Here is a 19,489-nt window from a genome sequence, read left to right as displayed (position 1 = left end):
ACTTTTGTGATTTACACATATATGGTACAAAGCAAGAAAAAGTTGAACAATTCATAGACGAAAAATGAGAAGGAAACCATTTTATTAGCGCAATATCTTCATGCTTCTCACGGAATTGTGGTGGTAATGACTGCTCGCTCTCTAATGGTGTTAATAAGTAATCCTGCGCGCCCGTGGGTTGGTCAGCTAGGCAGTTTCCCAATCTCCAGAGCTCGTCGAGTGCGCGCTGAAAGGGAGCGAGCCGGGGCTGCAGCTCCGAGCCCGGCGCGGGCCCGCGGGCTCGGTGCCGCGGTGCAGGAACGCGCTCTCCAGGGCGCGCGTCCTGCGCTCCAGGCGCCCGACCTTTGTCAGGAGCTGGCCGTGCAGTTTCCACATCTCTCGGGCCGGAGAATCCTTCCAGTCCCGGCCTGGGCCTCTCCGGGGCAAGTCGGGACCCTGGGGCAGGAGGACAGGGTCTCTGCGCGCATCCCGCCATCCTCGCAGCTCAGTCCGCGCTTTCTGCAAAAGCATGCCGCCGATGAACTTAAATGTGGCTGACGCCTTTATCCAGAGCGACGCACATACAGGCCATCGTAATGTAAATGACAGTTTATACTCGTTTCAAGATCGATATAATTTAACAATAAAAAAAACAAAATTGAAAGCACGAGCATAATTATATAATGATCATAGACTTAACATTTCAAAGCAGAAGGTGTTTTCCCCTACCTTAAATATACGATTAAAATTGTTCAAATACCATGTATTCATTACAGAAAGCAGCGGAGACAGTTATATTGCAAATAAAAATGTATTTATTTCGAAGAATACGGGACATTGTGAATCAATAAAGACATTAAAAAAATAAGCCGATGTAGTTATTTTGCAAATAAGTAAAACATTTTAAAAATAGGTTCTCATTTACAGTAAACAAGCCGATCCACCTGGCGCTGCTGGCTTGAACAGCTCTCAGACCCGTGATTGGCTAAACCCCCGAACAGTTCGGGCCGCGATTGGGTGAAAAGTGAGAATCGACACTCTGATTGGGTAAAGCGCCACAGCGGAAGTTCCGTGTGTACTATGTGTGCTGAATGAGAACGCTGAATAGCAGACAAAGAATGTCATGGCATCCACAGCGCGTTCACGGCTCCGATAGCATGTCACGATAGGAGTGCGCGCATCACGATCACATCGCGATATCCATTTCCACTGGTGCATCACTATCATGGCGCCACTGTAGCGACATTATGTCCATATATCGCAATATGACATACCCGACAAAACGTCCCCGCCCCCATGTTGCGACATGGAATCCACATATTGCGATATGGCGCACCCCCGACAAATCACCCACCCCCATGTCCCGACAGGGAGTCCACATATCGCGATATGACCAAAACTGCCACGCCCATGTTGCGACATGAAGTCCGTATATCGCGATATGACATACCCCGACAAAAATGCCCCCACCCCATGTCGCGACATGAAAGCCCATATATCGCGATATGACCAAAACTGCCACGCCCATGTCGCGACATGAAGTCCGTATATCGCGATATGACATACCCCAACAAAAATGCCCCCACCCCATGTCCCAACATGAAAGTCCATAGATCGCGATATGACCAAAACTGCCACGCCCATGTCGCGACATGAAGTCCGTATATCGTGATATGACATACCCCAACAAAAATTCCCCCACCCCATGTCGCGACATGAAGTCTGTATATCGCGATATGATATACCCCCCCATGTCGCAACACAAAGTCCATATATTGCTACACGTCCTATCTGGGTATATCATGTCCGGATATGAGGCCTTTCTTGCGACAGCGGTACCAGGGTGGCATGGAAGCAAGGCGCCAGTCGTGATATACACTGCCTAGATATACATGCGATATACATGGGGTCCCTATTATGACATGCTGCGGAGGGCTTGTCGCGATGGTATCCCACAGTTACGCGTTTGGCAACAGCGTGTCACGGTAGGGAAAGAAAAGGAAAACGTGCCTTAAAAAATAAAAACCATAGATCTTACAATCACGGTGATCTTATATACATTACGACCACAGGTTTATGTCATAGATGGTTAACTTGTTGGTATGCGTCATGTCTTAGTATTATTCACATCTAAGGAGGTTCATACGTTTATGGATATTGATTGTCTTTAAAATGTTAAAGGTAGGAGCTTAACTGTAACAGAGCGCTTGAACTCGGAAGACGGGGTCACTGGAGGTCAAAGTCACGTGCATGGTCACGTGATCACCGGAAAACCACAAACGCTACTTTCAACGGCATAAACTAGCACAAACGCAGCACTAACGAATGAGGTGGGTTTCTTCGTTTGTGCTGTGTGTAGGGGGGCAACTTCAAGGAGCTGGATCAGCTGTACCAATTCAATTCAAACCTGCCTCTCTCCTTTTCAGAGCATTAAGTAGATTCATAAGTAAAATGAAGTGCTAAAACGGTGTTTTTCTAAATGGGTCTATTTCCCTCGAGAAACAACATAAAAGAGTAGGAAAACGTTTTCAGGGAAACACGAAATTATTGAAATCGAGTTGATTTCAAATCAGCCAATTCTGGGACCAAACTATAAAACATTTGTGGCTGATCACAATTAGCACAGAACTCACCTGTAGCATAGACTGCAAGTGACCCCAATAGGCAAAGCAAAGAAAAACAAGGGCCACCAGCAGCAGGATAGTTGAGGGAAGAATGATGACATCAGAAGCGCAAGGCGTGGGGTGAGACTCCCCACACACTTGGGTGTTACAGGGGTGGGGCGTTGGGGTCTCCCTCAGCGCAGTGCGCACCCTCGACCACACGGACCCCTCCACGGATTCTGAACGCGACGCCATTGAAGCGGGCTCCTGCCGTAAAGGCACATCATTAACACCAACACAAAGTTACAGTCGATGAAGTCCTGCACCGTCACAGAGAAATGGATGACGTAAAACAGTCTCCCCTGTGACGCCCCACTTCCAGCTCAAGGGCTCTCAAAAGCCCCTGCCATTGTTTGCACGCGGTTGCCAAGCAACGGTAAAGTGTTGTGCATCAACTCAGCTGCAAAATGGACGAATATCAGTCTACCGAAGAGGTAATGTATTAATAATTTATATTCCAACTTGTATTAATGGAACAGAATACTTTGTAGAGGGTGCAAGGGTTTTGTATTGCAGTCCTACGCCTTATTTTCGACTTACATTACCTGGCACTATTTGCTTTCCCTTTTCTCGTTACTTTTAGTTTGTGTGCCCCGTTGTTTCTTACCGATTTCTTGTAATGTACCGCATAGAGATGTAACTCACCTATTACGACCTATAGATACATGATCAATCAGGGAGTCTAAGATGTTTAAAAATAATGTACGGGATGTTTTATACGTACACGTGTATTTAAATGTTTCCAAAAACGAAACTCAGATGATTTGTATGAACTCCAACAACCCAAAGACTTCGCAGTCATCTTTGCCGAGTGTGTAAAAATCCGAGTATGCCAGCGAAACACGATAGAAATCGCTAGCGTTTTGAACATTTCATTGAAACCTTCGCCTTTCCCAACAGACTGCATTCGTTGTTGATGATGTCAGCACGATCATCAAAGATGTAAGTACTCGCTATACGATATCCAAACAAGATACTACTTGATTCCTTTCGAACTCTCCTTCTTCTAAAAGACGATAACACTGTAACCAGAATAGCTGTCATAGAAAATGCTTAATATTCTGGCATCATAATAGGACAGAAAAAAAGTATGAAGAAGCGTGTAATTATTTAATTCAAGCATGAATGGCATGTATTCCTTTGCACTGTATTTATTCGAGCCGGTCAGATGAGTAAAACATTCCCTCACCATACACCAGCGTCAGATTGACGGTGACATAACGCCGATTCGGCGGTGTGGTATGGTTTTCCTTTTCCGAAAGACACGGAGGTGCTTTTTCCACCTCTGTCGCGGCATGTATCTTGGGCAAATGCCATAAAGTTTTTTCCTGGTGATCCCAGGCCGTAGAGAGCACGATCGGCGGCAGCGCTTACCAGCACAACAGGGTCAACCAGTGGACCTCCAGCGTCGTGGAGAGCAGCCTCAATCAGCTCACCAAGCTCGGCAAACCTTTCAAGTACATCGGTGGGTCTTGTTCCGCGCACCCCATCGCTGCTACCAATATTTGCAAGGTAGTGGTTGTAGCAGAATTACAGTAACGTTTACGCCGCTTTGCAAAATATGAATCGACGGAACATTTAAGGTTTTCTTTTATTACATTTTGATTGACCGCTTTTGCGTGTCAAACGAAGTCTCACACCAGCTAATGTTGAACAAAGGCCCGAAGAAATCCCAGATTGCTAGCGATGTTGGTGTCCTTTTGTGTCTTTCTTAGTGACCTGCATTATACTGCAGAAGAACGGGGCAGGTCTCCACACCGCCAGCTCTTGTTTTTGGGACAACACTGTGGATGGTAAGAACAAGCGGCACTTCGCCTGCCCTTTTCAGAGACGAGCATGCAACTGCGTTTTCTCGAGTTCAGATTCCTTCTAAAGAGAGTCAATGCATGGTCCTTCAGCGTGGGTTTAGAGAGAATTAACTGCATATTGTGGAACTTCATAGTGCTTATGACCAGAAACAGATTTCACGAAGCAGATCCTAGAAATGGTTGCACAGCCACAAGGGGGTAGTATTGTATTCGTGCTGATTGTCTTGGCACACTACAGAAAAAGAGCATCGCCAGTTTACTGCCTAAACCTCACCCATCTCACCATAAATGTGACTATTCATAATATGACACATACTTTTCCAAGTCTAACACCATTACTTTTTTCCAAAATGTAGATGGATATAAAATATTTAACTGCTTATGCACTGGTGGAAGAATTAAGCATAAATGCAGTACCTGTATATACCACCTTTAGCCTGCAATGCTGTACCTAAAAGCTTGGTCAAGGGCTATGTCAAAAACGACAGAGGTTCTACAACATGGTAACAGGATGTAGAGGCATCTACATCGTAGCATTTTAGAAGAGGATAGAAAACATCTTCCTTTTTCTAGAAGTCAAGGTGGGAGGTCAGATATACATCTCACTCACATATTGCTTTGGATATTAATGATAGGAAGTAGATTTCATAGGACTTCTACTTTATGAAAGTTAACATAAACCTGTTCCAGTTACCAGATAAGCAATTCCAAAAGTGCAAGGAACAATCAATGAGGTTTACAGTAGATATTAAAACTTGTGGATGATGGAGTTGCTGATTTTATTTTTTGTCCTTGCAGGAAGCTGTACTGTTAGATGGGAGAATAAAACAATGTACTGCATCGTCAGTGTTTTTGGACTGGCAATTTAGGAGCTTGAGGCTGCTCCATGTCTGCAGAGCTGAACCAAGTTTCAGATACTCAACCTCTCACTTTGGGTGAATTCTGTTTTTTTATGGACTTGCCTCCTGGCTCCCAAAGCAATTGGTGTAGTCATACTTCACCTCATTTAACCAGTTTCAGTAACATCATTTTCTTTTGCTTCCTGTTCACACTTAGATAAAAATAGACAAAAGTAAAAAAACATGTCTGTCTATTTAAATCTGATCTGTAGCTTTTAACCCTTAATCAATATTAGTGTAGAAGAACAGATCTGTCAGATCATACCACTGTGATTGGATACCATGACTAATAACAGCAAATGTACATTTAACCTTACTCAAAAATGAAGTATGAAAGATGCCTACCAGTGGCTGTTGCTTTAACTACCAAAAGAAACAAGACTAGACAAATACCATATTAACTGGTTAATCTAGAATACCTGGTTATCTCATGTGATAAGGTCAGCTGGAAAGGCCTATATGTACATCAATGAGAAACTGATGGTTTATTGACTGTATGAATGTAATTTGCAATGTAGGCTTCATTTAAATAAATTCATTTCAATACACTTCTCAATTTTTTTCGAATATTCACTTTTGTAAATATGTTTGCAGTACACATACTTGTTAAAATAATTTTCAAATACTACAAAGTCAGAGCTCTCTGGGTGGAGTGCAGAAGTTATTAACTTCTTTCATTATATTCAGCTGAAATTAATTCAGACTGAGCAGGTTTCAAATTAGTATTATTGTTAACAAACAGTAAAAGGCCAACAACTGCTAGCAGTTCAAAATTAAGAATAATCTTTGAAATCTCACAGCACCTTCAGAAGAAATAAAACTTCCACTTTAGGGAGACAAAGTTTTATTTTTAGTGAAATAAAAGTTTTCTTTAATGGGAATTCCTTTGTCCAAATGCCATCTTAATCAGTCTCATCATTAATACAACATAAGAATGGCTGGCAGTTTTATAGTGTACCTTGGTAATTTATTAAACCCGATTTTAAAACAAATCCAAGTTTACAATAAGGCAGAAATTCATCCAATAGCATCCACTGTAGGTTTTGAATTTCTAGAGGCTCCTTCAGCAGTATTACCTTGTCACTGATGCCAACTTTTGCAGCTAATATGCATGTTCCAGCATGGTAAGGAAAAACTAATGTTTCTGTCTAAATATCTTTCACTTTAATGACTGGATTACAATCCTCAATTTGAGGTTCCAAGAAAATAACCCTCACATGATAAAAAGCATGATTGATCTCTTGTAAGTACTGTATGTGGGACTATACTGGCAGGATCTTGGTTAAAGAATTCCCCGTTTTAATTAGGAACTGTCTGAAGTTATTTTAATGACATTTCTAAACTTTGGGCTGTGGGAGATAAACTTTTAAGTGCTTCTGTCCTGGGGTTGCATAAAGCTAGTCAATTGTCAGCACAGAACTTACAATTTCTGGGGCCTGCATTGTGGCTAATGATGAGTAAATGTATGCCATGTATAGGCAGATGCATTGTCTGAAAAGAATTAAAAAACTGAACAACTAGCAATTAATAAATCACTTCATTAATGATATATCACACACCAGATTACACAGATAAACCTAAGTGCAAGTGCATTAGAACTGAGAACTTTACACAAAGATTTGTAAAGATATGAAGCAACCTACCCCAGCCAGCCAAGATCCCCAGATCCAACTGGTTACAAGCAACCAAACAAGTTAGATGGGCAGAATGGCCTCCTTTTGCTTATAAACTATTTCCCATCTAAATGCTTCTGTACAAAAACGGGTCACTAAAATTACTTGCAACTCTGCAGCTGATGTCCTTGTACAGTGTGAAGACAAAAAAAGTGTAATTTATTTGGTATTTATTTAAACCAAAAAAAACCCCAAAACATAGAAAACCCACTGTAGTGTACATTATATTACAAGGAGCACCCCTTCTGAAGTGCACATTCAAGTCTTTCACTTAATCGACATTATAAAACTCGGCCCCACCCCAGTAACGAAAGAGTTTATGTATACAACCATGCAAAACTTTCTCAAAAGGGTATAATTAGTATAATTTAGCACCATTGAAATTAATTTTTTATTGGGATTGATTTTGAAAAAACGACGGGAAATGCAGATATGCATTGTTACATTTCTATGAAACCACTGGTTATACCTTTTTTACCCCAATTGAATTTGATCCCACTTAAGGGAACTGTTCTTTTACAGTTTTGGCAATTATTATTTAATAGAAAAAATAAAAAATACTGAAACAGTCATTAAGTTCGGTACACAACACACTATGAGTTTGTAAATTTTAAGAACTTCCAAGGCGAAGCTGATCAGTCTTTTTAGTTGGGAAGAGATCTAACAAAGAGGTTGAGAACTTGGACCTTTCCAGCACCACCACGGGCTTGAGGTAATGAAGCTGTTTGATGGCCAGGTCCCCACAGTCTGTCAGTGCTTTGTCTAAAATAGACCTCAAATTTTTCACTGTAGCGGACTCTCCCGCAGAAAGCCGTGGTTTGAAGGCTGACAGTTTACCATGAAGCGAGCAATTTCGGGTACGGGCAAGCGCAAGGCCACTTTGGCTGTTCTCTTTCACAGAGCAGCTCCGACGATGCAGGTCCCGGCGCCTGGGCACAACCTGAGGCTCTGGGTGGCGCGAGTCCCACGGGCCACTCTCCTCAAACTCATCTTCTTTGTCCTCGCTCTCCTGGATGAACTTGAGGAAGGACGACTCAAACCCCATGGGCTTGTAAGCCGTCAGATCGAACGTCCTGGAGGTGGGGCTGTGGGGAAGGCGGCTCTGTTGAATGTCTTTGGGACCTGGAAGAAGCGGCTCCTCCAGTTCATTCTTGCGTTTCAGAGGTTGCCGGCAGGGATTGCTTAAGGCTCCCAATCCTTTGCCACCTCCTTTACCGGAATAATCTAGGAAACCTTCGTCTATTGTGAATCGGAGCGAGGAAGGGGGTGGGGCAAGCAATTTAGGTTTCTCCTCATGACCGTTCTTGAGGGTCCTGTCCCTTCGGTCACTGTGTCCATTTTTTAAAGCCTCTCCATACAGCAAGTCATCAGCGTCAACCAAGAGGTTATTTTCAGAGCTCTCCTCACCAAACCCCATAGGGTCCTGCCCATCCAGTGGGTCTGTTTTGATAGAGTGCAAGCTCATAGGAAGCTTTGGACCCACATGGTTTTCTGGCTCTGCTTGGTACTCTACCTTCAATACCCCATTAGGGGTTCTATCTACCTCTGAATGAGTAGAAAGCGCAGATTTCTTCTGAATCAGTTCCTCCAGCTTCTCTGCATTGTTCACCAGCTTCTCATAATTCAATTTCACATAGGTAGAGGACAGCCGGTGGCAGCGAACATAGTGCCGACGCAAGCTCTTCTCCAAAGTGACTACAGAATCACAATCCTGTAACATGCAAGGGTAAGCAACTGCAAAACAACGATCTTGGCACATCTGCAAGGCCTCTTCAGGGGTTCGGAAGACCAGGTTACGATCCCTTCTTGATGAGCTCTCCTTTTTTACAGTTTGTTCCTTGGGGGTGTCTTGAGACCTTGAGGTATTTCTCAAAGATTGCCTAAGAGGTAGCCTGGGTGTGGGGCTTGTTTTACGTGGCAGTGGCTGGGTGCCAGCAATGATGAGCTTTTTTTGGCATCCACTGGCAGACTTGTCCTTCTCGTCATTCTGAAGCCTCAGGACAAACGAGTTATAGTAGTCCCAATGACTGTAGAAAACATGCTGCTTGTAACTAGAGTGCTGGGAAAACACACGAGTGCAACCCTCAAATGAACAGCGCAGCTGGCATGGTGCGGTTTTCTGTGGGCCGTGGTCTCGGTGTATGTGACGAAGGTGCCGGAGCAAGCTGCTGTAGAGATGGTAACTGGCCGTGCAATCATTGTAAGTGCAGCTAAATCTAGGTATGGGGTCTTCTGACGCAGGAGTTGTTGAATCCTGGGTTTCTCGATTTAGTCGGTGAAACTCACGGTAGTGTCGTGCTAGGCCAGATGAACTGTGAAAATGTTTTCCACAGCCCTTATGCTTGCAAAGAAACCTCCTGGGTTTTACCAAGTCCTTCCTGGCTCCTCCTCCTTGCTGCATGTCCCCTTCCAGACACAGCTGAGACCGGTTGTAGCGGTGCACTGACTGGAGGTGGCGAATCAGTCCATTCTGGTTGGTGAAGGCTGAGCTACAGCCCTTGTGCACACAGTGGAAAGGCTTATGGTATTTGGTTAGAATGTAACAAAGGTTGTTCTTTGCCACTAAGCGCCGGCTGCCTCTTCCTTCCCGAGTTACCTCCTCCTCTTCATCCTCCTCTTCCGCATTGTCCTGCAAGGCCAGAGGAGACTGAGATTGCACATCCACCTTCTTGTTCTTGTCCTCCTGCTTGATTTCAAGCTTTGTTCCCTTTTCCCACTTGCCCTCCGTCAACCATGTGCATTGTTTATTCTTTTGGTACTTCTGTGTACAGTCTGTAGCCCCTTTGTTTTGCTGCACCTTAACACACTGCTTCTTTTCTGGGCGACTGGTATCCTTTAGGTAAACACCACTGTCTGGGGGATCAGGGGCATTTGCCGTTAGGTTCTTGCTGCTTTCACTTCTCCTCTTCAGGGAACAGCTCATTTGCTCCACCACGTTCTCGCTAAGGTGGTGTTTGCTAATAAAGTGGACCCTCAGTTCTGACTTCTTACTAAAACTCCTTGGGCAAAGGTGGCACCTGAATGGCTTGAATTTGCTTGACTTGAAGATTTCCATCTCTTTTACTTTCTCCTTGGAAAAACCATGCTTTTTCAGGTAGTGCACCATAAGGGCAGAACTGGTGACGCTTCTGAAGCTGCATCCTTTTACTTCACAGACGAAAGGCTTCGTAGTGGGCTGAACCAGGAACTGATTTATGTGTTTGTCCTTCTGTGGAGATGGAGAAGGGGATTGCGACGCTTCGGCCTTTGACTTCTGCGTAGGTGGCTGCCCTTTAGACACACTACATGGGTCAGCCTGCGGTTTTGAAGATACCTTCTTCCCTACTGCCTTGGCAGGGGAGCTAGCACATGCAGGGGCAGGTGAAGATATCTGTGAAATGGAAGACCCTGAGATTGAATTGCATGGGACTTCTGAATCAGGCAAAATGGTGTTATTCAGACTCAGTTGACTGAATCCCAGCAATATGTCCTTTAAATAATCATCAATGCACGAGCTTGGTGAAGCCGACGTGGAATTATCCATGTCTCCTGATGGAGGAACAGAATTCTTCTGGCTAGTTGTCGGAATTGGCTGTGTACTTGAATGGCTGCATGCGCTCTGATCCTGATGACCCTGCTGTTTAATACTCTTGAGCTTTGAACTCTTTTCCTTGCTCTGTTTTTTTAAACTTTGCCCCTTTTTCTCATGCTTGAACTGCGCAGGGTGTACAGTCTTCAGATGCTTCTGGATGTCTCTTGCCAGGGTATACGTCCGGCCACAGCCTTCAAAACCACAGGTGAACCTTTTGCCATCAAAACACACAGCAACACTGGTCACTGTTCCAGTGAGCTCCTTACTAGCTGATGGTTGAGAAGTGGAGGTGCAGGTGTTAGATAACGGCAATGACTCCGTCTCTTTTTTTATGCTCTCTACAGCCTCTTCTAAATGAGATTTTCCCTCATTCGCACTTTCAGTTTTGTCTTCGGCAGTGTTCCCGGCAGCCAGTTCCGCAAAGGGGTCCACAGGTTTCCGTTTCATATTTCTCTGAGCGATGAAGTCCTCCTCGGTGAATGTCAATCCGTGAACAGCCAAGTGTTTGAGAAATTCCTTTTTAGAGTAATAAAACTTCTTGCAGCCAGGATGGACGCAACTGTAGGCAGCATCCCTGAAATGTTGAGCCTCATGGTGATAGAGTTGCCCCAGGTCACTGAAGGTGAGGGTGCAGCCCTTCAGCTCACAGTGGTAGCTCAGGCGGTAGCCATGACCCTGCTTGTGCGAAACAAGCTCATTGGTGGTGTTGAAGCGAGCTCCACAGCCAATGGCCACACACATGTAAGGCTGCTCTCCATAGTGAACGCGTCTATGCTTTCGATGATGATAGGCAGTGAAGAAGTGGCGGCGGCAAAAAGTACACTTCTCCCGACGGTCCTTCATCTCCAAATAGTGCTTTATGTTGTCATCGTCCTTTGCATGCTCTGCTTTCAAGTGCACACTTAAATATTTGAAATGTTTAAAATTCCGTGTGCAGTCTGTAGCAGGACATGGGTAAACATCACGGTCTTGCAGTTCAAAATGAGTATCAATATAGCTGAAAGTGATGTAGTCATCTTCAGCTGGCTTACTTGGTTTTGTCTGCTGCAGTAATTGCTCCAGGACATCAGGGTCAGCTGTAGACTGGTAGTACATCATCAGGGATGGATCCAACTTGATCTCCCCTGGTTCCATATCATCCATATCTTCTTCATCCACATCCTCCTCCAGCTTTATGACCTTCTTCTTTTTCACCTTTTTCTTTTTCTGGGAATGTGTGTTCTTCCTAGCTGGCATCCGAATATGCTCAGTAATATGTGGCATAAACTCCTGCTTGCCCTGAAACTTCTGGAGGCAGACAGGACAGGTGAAAACACCATCTTCCAAATGCATCTTGGAGTGGTGTAGGATACGTGCTTCAATGACCTCTCTCTTGCATATCTGGCAAAAGAACTTGTATTTTAGCCACCTCTGGTACCGCTCTGAAGTACCAATCTCTTTCTTTTTCTTCATTACTTGCTTCAGAGGTTGTCTGTCCTGCTTTTGGTCCAACTGCTGGTCATCTTCAGTCTCTTGTCTCTGGTCAGTCGTAACAGCATTAGAGCCACACTCAATCTCTTCCTGCTCCTGCTTGCTGAGAACTTCTCCTTCTTCTTCTTCTTCTTCTTCCTCTGACACATCAGAGGGTTCAAGACCAAGTAGTTTTAAACAGTGTCGCTTCAGGGTCTTCCAGTCCCAGAATTCTGGATCAAAAGGCCAATGGGCTTTGAGGGCAAGCAGGAGCTCACAGCGCAAGGAGTTTGAGATGATACTGTTTTCCTCGTCATACTTTTGGTCAGGTTTCAAATAGAGCTCTTCCAGAGAATCATAGGCCTCTTGTGAACGGCTGAGGAGGAACTCTGTGAGCTGGCAACCACGGAGAACCTCGAGGTCATCTGGCAAAAGGCAAGCCACCATCTTGCAGACAGACGTCTTGGTCTCTGCATCATCCTGCTGTGGAATCTGCAGCGCTCTGACACACAGCTCAATCGATGCAGCCAGACCCAGTTGCTCTGCCTGTGTAGAAAATTGCAACAGATGTCAAAAGCCAGAGAACGCAAGCCGTTTCAATTCCGTCATCGCAGTTCCCACTAACAGGTCTGAGAACTTTTTACCCTTGTAGAAAAAATAAATTAAGGCCTTGAAAGCTATACGTTCTCACACTGATGGCATTAATTCCTGAATGTTTATTTTGATGTCTTGTATATAAGTTAAAGACACCAATCTGTCAGACTCCATGATGGTTGCTTTTCATGCAACAGTTCGTCATGTGTTTCAAATGCCTGACAATTGACAAATGTTTGTGCAGTTCTGTGCTTATCCTATCCGACTTAAAGAGACTACACTTATACAAACTGAAACGATTACTTCTCTTTGTTCCACCCAGAAAAAAATGAGTAGAAATTAAAGAAACATTTTTCAATAGAAAAGACGTAATTACCTTCACTGACAAACTAAACAACCAAAGTCCCCATAACTGCACCATATGACATTTTAGATAAAGACAGGTAAACTATAAGGCATATGAGAAAGAGGATATACCTCTGTTTGGATGACTTTGACCAGGAAAAGAAGATGGTACACAGTCTTGGCAATGAGACCAAACTGCCGACATCGATCCAAGAAGGAATCTAAAGAGGGGTCTATTCTTTTCTGCAGCTTACTCCAAAAAAGAGTTAGTTCCCTAAAGAAAAAAAAACAATCAATAACTATATGCAAGCAAACACTCAACAGTTCTACAAAACTATAAATTAATATTGGACTGCAGATTTATTGTGCCATATATTACAACACTTAGTTTGTGTGTAATAAGGAGAAATAAATATACCTAGTGGAAAAAAAAGTTTGACAATCTCCAGAAGCCTTCCTGGACTTCGAATGGCATGCATATTTATGCTAAAATATGACTTTGAGAATAAAAGAATGCCAATAACCCTGGGAAGGAACATTTAACACTAACATAGAATCTGTTTACAGGGACAGTGAATGATGACACAGCTAGTTTTGAGAATGAAATAGTCAATATGTCTGGCTTCTCTTAAGAGTCAGCGATCTGTACCATGAGACTCACCATGAGCAATAAATGTTCTCCTGCTGCAGCTGCTGTGTGAGATAAGTCGTGCAGAGGATGAAGGCATTGTTTTCCTGGCCATCTGCTTCCAAATTGCAGATTATATCTAACACTTCTTTACCATCCACACTGGAAATCTAGAATATAAACAACACTTTCATGTGGTAAACAATCCAGCACTTTAGAAAGACTTTAGAAAGAACCTGAGATACCTGGAACACAGGAACTGTAAATTGAAATGGAAGTGTTAAATTTGAACCTCCTTTATTTCCTGGCTCCAGGTGTTTTGATAAAACAGCAGTTCCATAAACATTTGGTCTTCCACCTTCTTTAATTTTAAACAAGAAACACCACACTCTAATCTAAATTAAAACTCAATTGTTCATTTTCTGTAAATGTAGAAAAAGCTAAATAATAAATACGGACCTTTGCTAATTTACCAGCATGTGAGTTTAAAAACCACTTAAGTGGGGAGCAAATATAAATCTTTAAAAATGTACAAATGAGAAAATAAATTACATACAGTTGGAAAGGTGGCTGTCAGCAAATAATTGCAAAGATTTCATTAAAACCTCTGTATTTTGTGCTGTGCTATCTCTGATTTGTAAGTGTAGTTACCAAGTCTTTCTATGTATAGACTGCACAAAACAGTATAAAACTGCAGCTACTGACTGCAAAATTATCTCTACAGCTGTGCTCACACCATACAGACAAGATCTGTAATGAGCATCTGTGGGGGGACAAAAGCAATCAACCTGCTGTCTGTTCTCTAGAAAGCTACAATCCCCAGCAGACCACTGAACTGCAATGCCACAATCATGTCAGACAGAATCTGGGGACGGGAATACAGAGTTTAAAAATTACAAACTAAAGTCCACAGTTTAACAAAACATTTTTTTAAAAAAAAAGGAGTCAGATCAGGAATTTCCCCCAAAAAGGATAAAAAAACCAAAACCTCCTCAACATTAATACTCTATAAAGCGGTGGTCAGTCATTAATAAAAACAATTTGTCTACCAATTCACTGAAAAACAAGATGCCCTGCAGGCTGTAAACTGACCTCTTTAATGGCCTCCTCACTAGGCATCATGCTGCAGAGTTGGGAGATGTACATCTCACGCAAGCTGGTCTTGTTTGAAATGTGTTCATTCTCCAAGCAAATCTTGGCCAGTATCATGGCCTTGGCCACTTCTCCTGCATTCAGCAGATGTTTTATCCGCATCTCCAGGAAAGCAGCCCCCTCCAGAGCAATGTACTTACTCACTGAAACAAGAGAGCAGCACGTTACTGAAAGGGCACGTCTTCCACATGCCCAGGGACATCTGCAAAAGGACACCAAGTGTGAAAAAAAGTCTAAATGTACAAGAGCTGTGGGAATAATTACTGCACCAACTCAGATAATAATGAATTTTAGGTGAGTAAAAAATAAAATCAAATAGTCTGTACTGATGGATACACTACTTGTAGGAAGAAGTGAAAACATGGTGATGTACTATGTGAATCAATTATGCTTTCCTACATTTTAGAGCTTATGTTTGGAGGTTTAAATCATATGACAAATAAATTCAAATGTGACCTTTTCACTTAATTTGAATTAACTGTTAATTAACAATGGATAATAAATACTTCTTAATTCATTTTTTACATAGGAAATGCCTCCAAATAATACACAGTTGAACAGTGATAAGGTACTTCCATTACTGAAAGAAAACTACAAAAGCAAACCTGTACAGTTTTAAGCAAGTCTTAGGATGACTATTTCTGACTGTTGCACTAAGAATTCCTTTCTACCCGTTTCCCCCAAAGAAAATACAGTGAAATCAGGGTAAATGAAAATGCTCTAGTCCTAGAGAATGCGGTCTTGAAACAGACGAGAAATATATACATCTTTTGCAGAACAAGACAGCTAATGTAAAGGACAAGTCCACAGCAGGCTCTTGGGACTTGGTTCACCTTGCTCGGGGTCAACGGGCTGTGCCGTGAACAGGCTGACAAGAACAGCGTTCTTCCATGCTCCACCCTCACTGGTGATGCGCAGAAGAGCCTGCAGGTCCGTGTTCCCAAACTCCACCAGAGTATTATGGGCCACCTGCAAAATCCAAACCCAGTCACTACCCATGAGTTGCTCTAAACTGACATCACATTGCTGCTGCTCAAACAGGATTTTGCAATTCATTTTTTTTCTTTTTCAGCAATCAAACATGTTGGCAAATGATTTTTAAAGAACAATCAACATCTGGTCCAGGGGTCTTGTCCTGGAAAGCCTCAGTCCAGCAGGTTTCAAAGGTACCTTTTTAATAATTTCTGAAGGCCTTCAACAAATTAACTATGATTAATTAAACATGTAGCGTGTTTAAGTAAATTAGAGATCATTTGGAACAAAAATATGAATAATCTTCATCCTTCAAGTACCAGTGTCCCCTTCATTGGACAACACTTTGTTTCAATGATATATTGCTTAAACAAGTGTTCCTACTCCTTCCTAGGTGGTCTATAAGAATAGCTGGATTGGGGCTCTCCAGGACCTGGGTTAGAGACCCCTTTATCAGGTCACATTAACAGCCTTATCAGACAAGCTAAGCCAAGCCAGAAAAAATGAAGAGATACTCAAATTTGGCTTGGCTTAGTCAAGATGTAAAACCCACCTAAAACTTGGACAGAGTGTGCCTGTTAGGCAACAACACTTTTTCCTATTTAATTTCAGATTAAGAGAAATTCACATTAAATTACCATTACATTTCCTATGAAAGGAACAGAGACAGGCTAACCGAACAGATGCCAGAGTTTTACATTTTACAAAGCCCAATGTGTCCTGTAAGTGTTATGTCTTTTTCTGCTTGTGTGCACCAGAATACACCAATTCTGGACTTGAAAGCCCTGGTGTGTCGCATATAGTATATATGTGCTCCCCAGCACAGCACAGGCATCACAGAAGGTAATATTAGCCCTGGTCAAAACAGTTTGTCCTCCCCCCCGCAATATTGCTTTCACAACAAAGAGCTTGCATTACTGACCCATACAGCCTGTCTCTAAGAACAGCAAACACGTGGTATTAGAGAACTGGGAAACATGCATCATTTAAAAGCACTGCATTAAGGGTTGCACACTCAGACTTTTTTCTTTCTCTTTTGATATCTGCTTACGGTATAAAGCTCCTTAATTTTTTTCTGTAAACAGCACTCAGTTTATACTACCCCTCTACTTCACCAACTGACAAAAGCATGGCACTTAATCCTGACACATCCTTAATCTGGCAGATTCAGCTTTCAACTTTCCTTCCCCCTCCTCACCTGAACAGTGTGGTGAAACTGTAACCAAGAATCATATGGGATTTCATTATCAGGCACTGAAAGCAGCAGTTCAAAACAGCTCCTAGAACAAACACACACCGAGAGACAGGTGAGAATACATCAGAGAGATAATAATGCAGCTCCTTTTTTTTAAAACCTTGACCTTCGTGTTGAATGCAAGTCTTTAACAGAACACGATCTCTTCGCCTGTTTTTTTGAGGTGGAATGCAGAATGTAGAAAATTTTGACAATGTCCTACCACTTTTGGAATTCATATGTAATTCATACATTTAGAGCAATATGTTCAAATTCGTAATGGTTTATCAAACCAATGCATAATGATTTTTAGAAACAGGATTTAGGATTGTTTTCCCTTTAGAAAGAGCAAAGGTACCATAAGGTATTTTATTATTAGCTAAGAAAATGCTTTAACATGTATCAGACAAATACTGAATCTAAGCATGTCTGATGTATTACCAAAATTCTTTTCAAAATCTGTTTGCATTAAAAAAACTGCTTAAAATCTATAGTATTTTACCACTGTTGGCAATGGAAGACTTGCAAACAAATAAACTGACAATTGAAACCAGTAATGAAATTGCAGCAATGCACTAACTTGATGTGAACCTGTAATGGATGTATTTCTCATTAAATTGCAAAGCTGCAGTAAATGAAATCATTTAGTGACAAAGCTTGCAGCAACACTTCTGGAACTTCAGCACCTCAGGTTCTTCCTGCAATACGCAAGGAAGAGCTTTAATATAAGAAATAACCAGCATGACTCACAGTGCTAGTCTCTTCAGGACCAAGGCCACGCTGTCAGAGTCACAGCTGAGAAGAGGCCTCACTGCAGCGAAGCTCTGGATGGACAGCCGATACACCTCGAGAAGAGGCAAGCCGTGCTCCACCGAGTTCCGGCTGCCAGCATACTGCATGAGCGCCTGGGAAGAGAGGAATCAGTATAAGGCTGGACAAACCTTATTAGAAGTAGTGATGCAGAATGAGACTGCAGAGACATTAGATGGCACGATCGAACAATGGAAAAAAAAAACAATAACACCAAAAGGTTAGAACGAAACTTAAAACAGCACCTAAAATAGCAAAAATACTATTTGTAATATCAGGAAAAATTCCAATTGCATGTGGATCCAGAAAAGGCTAACAATTATTTACCAGTTGCCGCTCTTATCTCTACAGAGAGTCGGTGGATAATGTGTCTATTATTGAAATACAAAAAGTGAGTCAGGTAAAGAGCACCAGTACTCCTCATTCCTGGGAATACCCAGACATATTTCAAGACATAAGCATGTTTCATATTAGACTTTAATTCAGCCACATTAATACCACACCAGTACAAATCATAATGTCACAATGGAACCACTATTATCATTGGGCACACCTAGAAATGAGCACCCCAATGCAACCTCAAAGACCCTTTCATTGAAAATAGCCTACTGACTGTGGCTTCCTGATCTACTTCATCAGCGTTTCTGAAATCTAATGATACTATGGAAAACAAGCTACACAGCTCTTTTGAACCTCCCTTGGTATTCTAATTTGATATGCAAGTTAACAACAATAATCATCTTAAATCACATTTAAAAAACACTGTTATATTTATATTGTGGATTAAAAGAGATCATATTTATGAAGACAAAAAAATAATCTGAACTGTCAAAATGTGAAAACACAAAGCCCGTCAAGTTTTTTTCTTTGATAAACGTACCTGCTGCTAAAACACACAAAAAGCAGGATGCAGCTTTATTGTTTCCTATGCAAAAGAAACATCACATTTCCATTTGTATGTTCCATTGTCAATCTATCATGCTAGCCAAAAGAACTAAAGAACTAGAGTAAAGAATTCCCAAGGAGGCTTGCTTCTAAATTACAAGAAAAAAAGATAAGCCATTCATTATGTGTTCAAATAAGACCGTTCCAGGATTTGTGTGGGCTCAACAGCTTTTGTAAAGTGAGGATCTGTTATCAGGCCCTTTTCTGGGGCTGTCCCAGGGTACAGGGTGAGGTTTCCTCACTTGATAAGGATAAGACTTTCCTTTGCTCTGGGGTTATTGTAAGTGTCTGGGCTCATGACTGGCGTCCAACAGATTCCACTGCATGCAGGCACTGCTTTGGCTGAGGACCCAGTAGCAGAACAATGGACGTCCAACCCAAAAATGTGATGTATCCCTTGCTCAAACAAGACGGCAAATGATTTGAGGGCTCCTCCTGAATCTCTGGAAAGCTGTGAAGAGGAGATCTCCCACAACAATAGCTGGTACCAGGGCCCGTGGTGATGTTTGGACTACCTGCCTAAGGTACCAGCGGAAAGAGAAAGACCTCTGAAAAAGTCAGGCGCAGCTATCAGCTGAGTGCTCAGAATTAATGCTGAATAAGCAAAATATTTGACTTTTGTGGTCAGTTACCTTCCAGACCAGGGGTAGGCATCCCTGGTCCTAATGTGTTGGCTTCAAGAAGTTAGCAATTAATTTGTACTGGGACAATGGCTTATTTGACTTATCCAATTAACTGGTTTATTTCATTAAGATCTGAGATAGATG

General features: G+C 42.4%; 3 protein-coding genes across 3 annotated transcripts in view; 1 reads left to right on the top strand and 2 right to left on the bottom strand.

Moving 5' to 3' along the window:
• Positions 1–65: 65 nt before the first annotated feature.
• LOC148649804 (uncharacterized) lies at positions 66–2,934 on the bottom strand. Its single transcript, XM_088602960.1, has 2 exons — positions 2,613–2,934; positions 66–498 (listed from the first exon to the last, which is right to left on the bottom strand). Exons 1-2 carry the CDS (start codon positions 2,835–2,837, stop codon positions 187–189), a joined length of 537 nt encoding a protein of 178 aa, XP_088459086.1. The 5' UTR covers positions 2,838–2,934; the 3' UTR covers positions 66–186.
• Positions 2,935–2,937: 3 nt separating this feature from the next.
• dynlt1a (dynein light chain Tctex-type 1a) lies at positions 2,938–5,905 on the top strand. Its single transcript, XM_088602965.1, has 5 exons — positions 2,938–3,076; positions 3,543–3,584; positions 3,984–4,107; positions 4,358–4,435; positions 5,249–5,905. The coding sequence occupies exons 1-5, from the start codon at positions 3,050–3,052 to the stop codon at positions 5,317–5,319; spliced, it is 342 nt and encodes a 113-aa protein (XP_088459091.1). The 5' UTR covers positions 2,938–3,049; the 3' UTR covers positions 5,320–5,905.
• A 271-nt stretch (positions 5,906–6,176) lies between these two features.
• The window catches only part of rlf (RLF zinc finger), a 27,482-nt gene continuing 14,169 nt past the window's right edge, over positions 6,177–19,489 (bottom strand). The window contains exons 2-8 of the mRNA XM_088602952.1: positions 17,718–17,872; positions 16,932–17,013; positions 15,595–15,730; positions 14,702–14,904; positions 13,643–13,779; positions 13,114–13,255; positions 6,177–12,588 (exon numbers count right to left, since the gene is read on the bottom strand). Coding sequence (XP_088459078.1) covers positions 7,633–12,588; positions 13,114–13,255; positions 13,643–13,779; positions 14,702–14,904; positions 15,595–15,730; positions 16,932–17,013; positions 17,718–17,872 — 5,811 coding nt within the window. The 3' untranslated portion in view covers positions 6,177–7,632. The remainder of the gene's footprint in view (positions 12,589–13,113; positions 13,256–13,642; positions 13,780–14,701; positions 14,905–15,594; positions 15,731–16,931; positions 17,014–17,717; positions 17,873–19,489) is intronic.

Source organism: Lepisosteus platostomus, chromosome 13, assembly GCF_059453375.1.
Source record: "Lepisosteus platostomus isolate fLepPlt1 chromosome 13, fLepPlt1.hap1, whole genome shotgun sequence".
Lineage (NCBI taxonomy): Eukaryota > Metazoa > Chordata > Actinopteri > Semionotiformes > Lepisosteidae > Lepisosteus > Lepisosteus platostomus.
The sequence above is the reverse complement of the archived record's forward strand: the minus strand, read 5'-3'. Positions and strand labels throughout refer to the sequence as shown.

Excerpts from the sequence above, each read along its gene's own strand:
- dynlt1a (XM_088602965.1), top strand. The coding sequence starts at position 3,050 with ATGGACGAATATCAGTCTACCGAAGAG. Across the intron at positions 3,077-3,542 it reads AATATCAGTCTACCGAAGAG|ACTGCATTCGTTGTTGATGA; the intron begins GTAATGTATTAA and ends CTTTCCCAACAG. Across the intron at positions 4,436-5,248 it reads TTGGGACAACACTGTGGATG|GAAGCTGTACTGTTAGATGG; the intron begins GTAAGAACAAGC and ends TTGTCCTTGCAG.
- LOC148649804 (XM_088602960.1), bottom strand. The coding sequence starts at position 2,837 with ATGGCGTCGCGTTCAGAATCCGTGGAGGGGTCCGTGTGGTCGAGGGTG. Across the intron at positions 499-2,612 it reads ACTTGCAGTCTATGCTACAG|AAAGCGCGGACTGAGCTGCG; the intron begins GTGAGTTCTGTG and ends ATGCTTTTGCAG.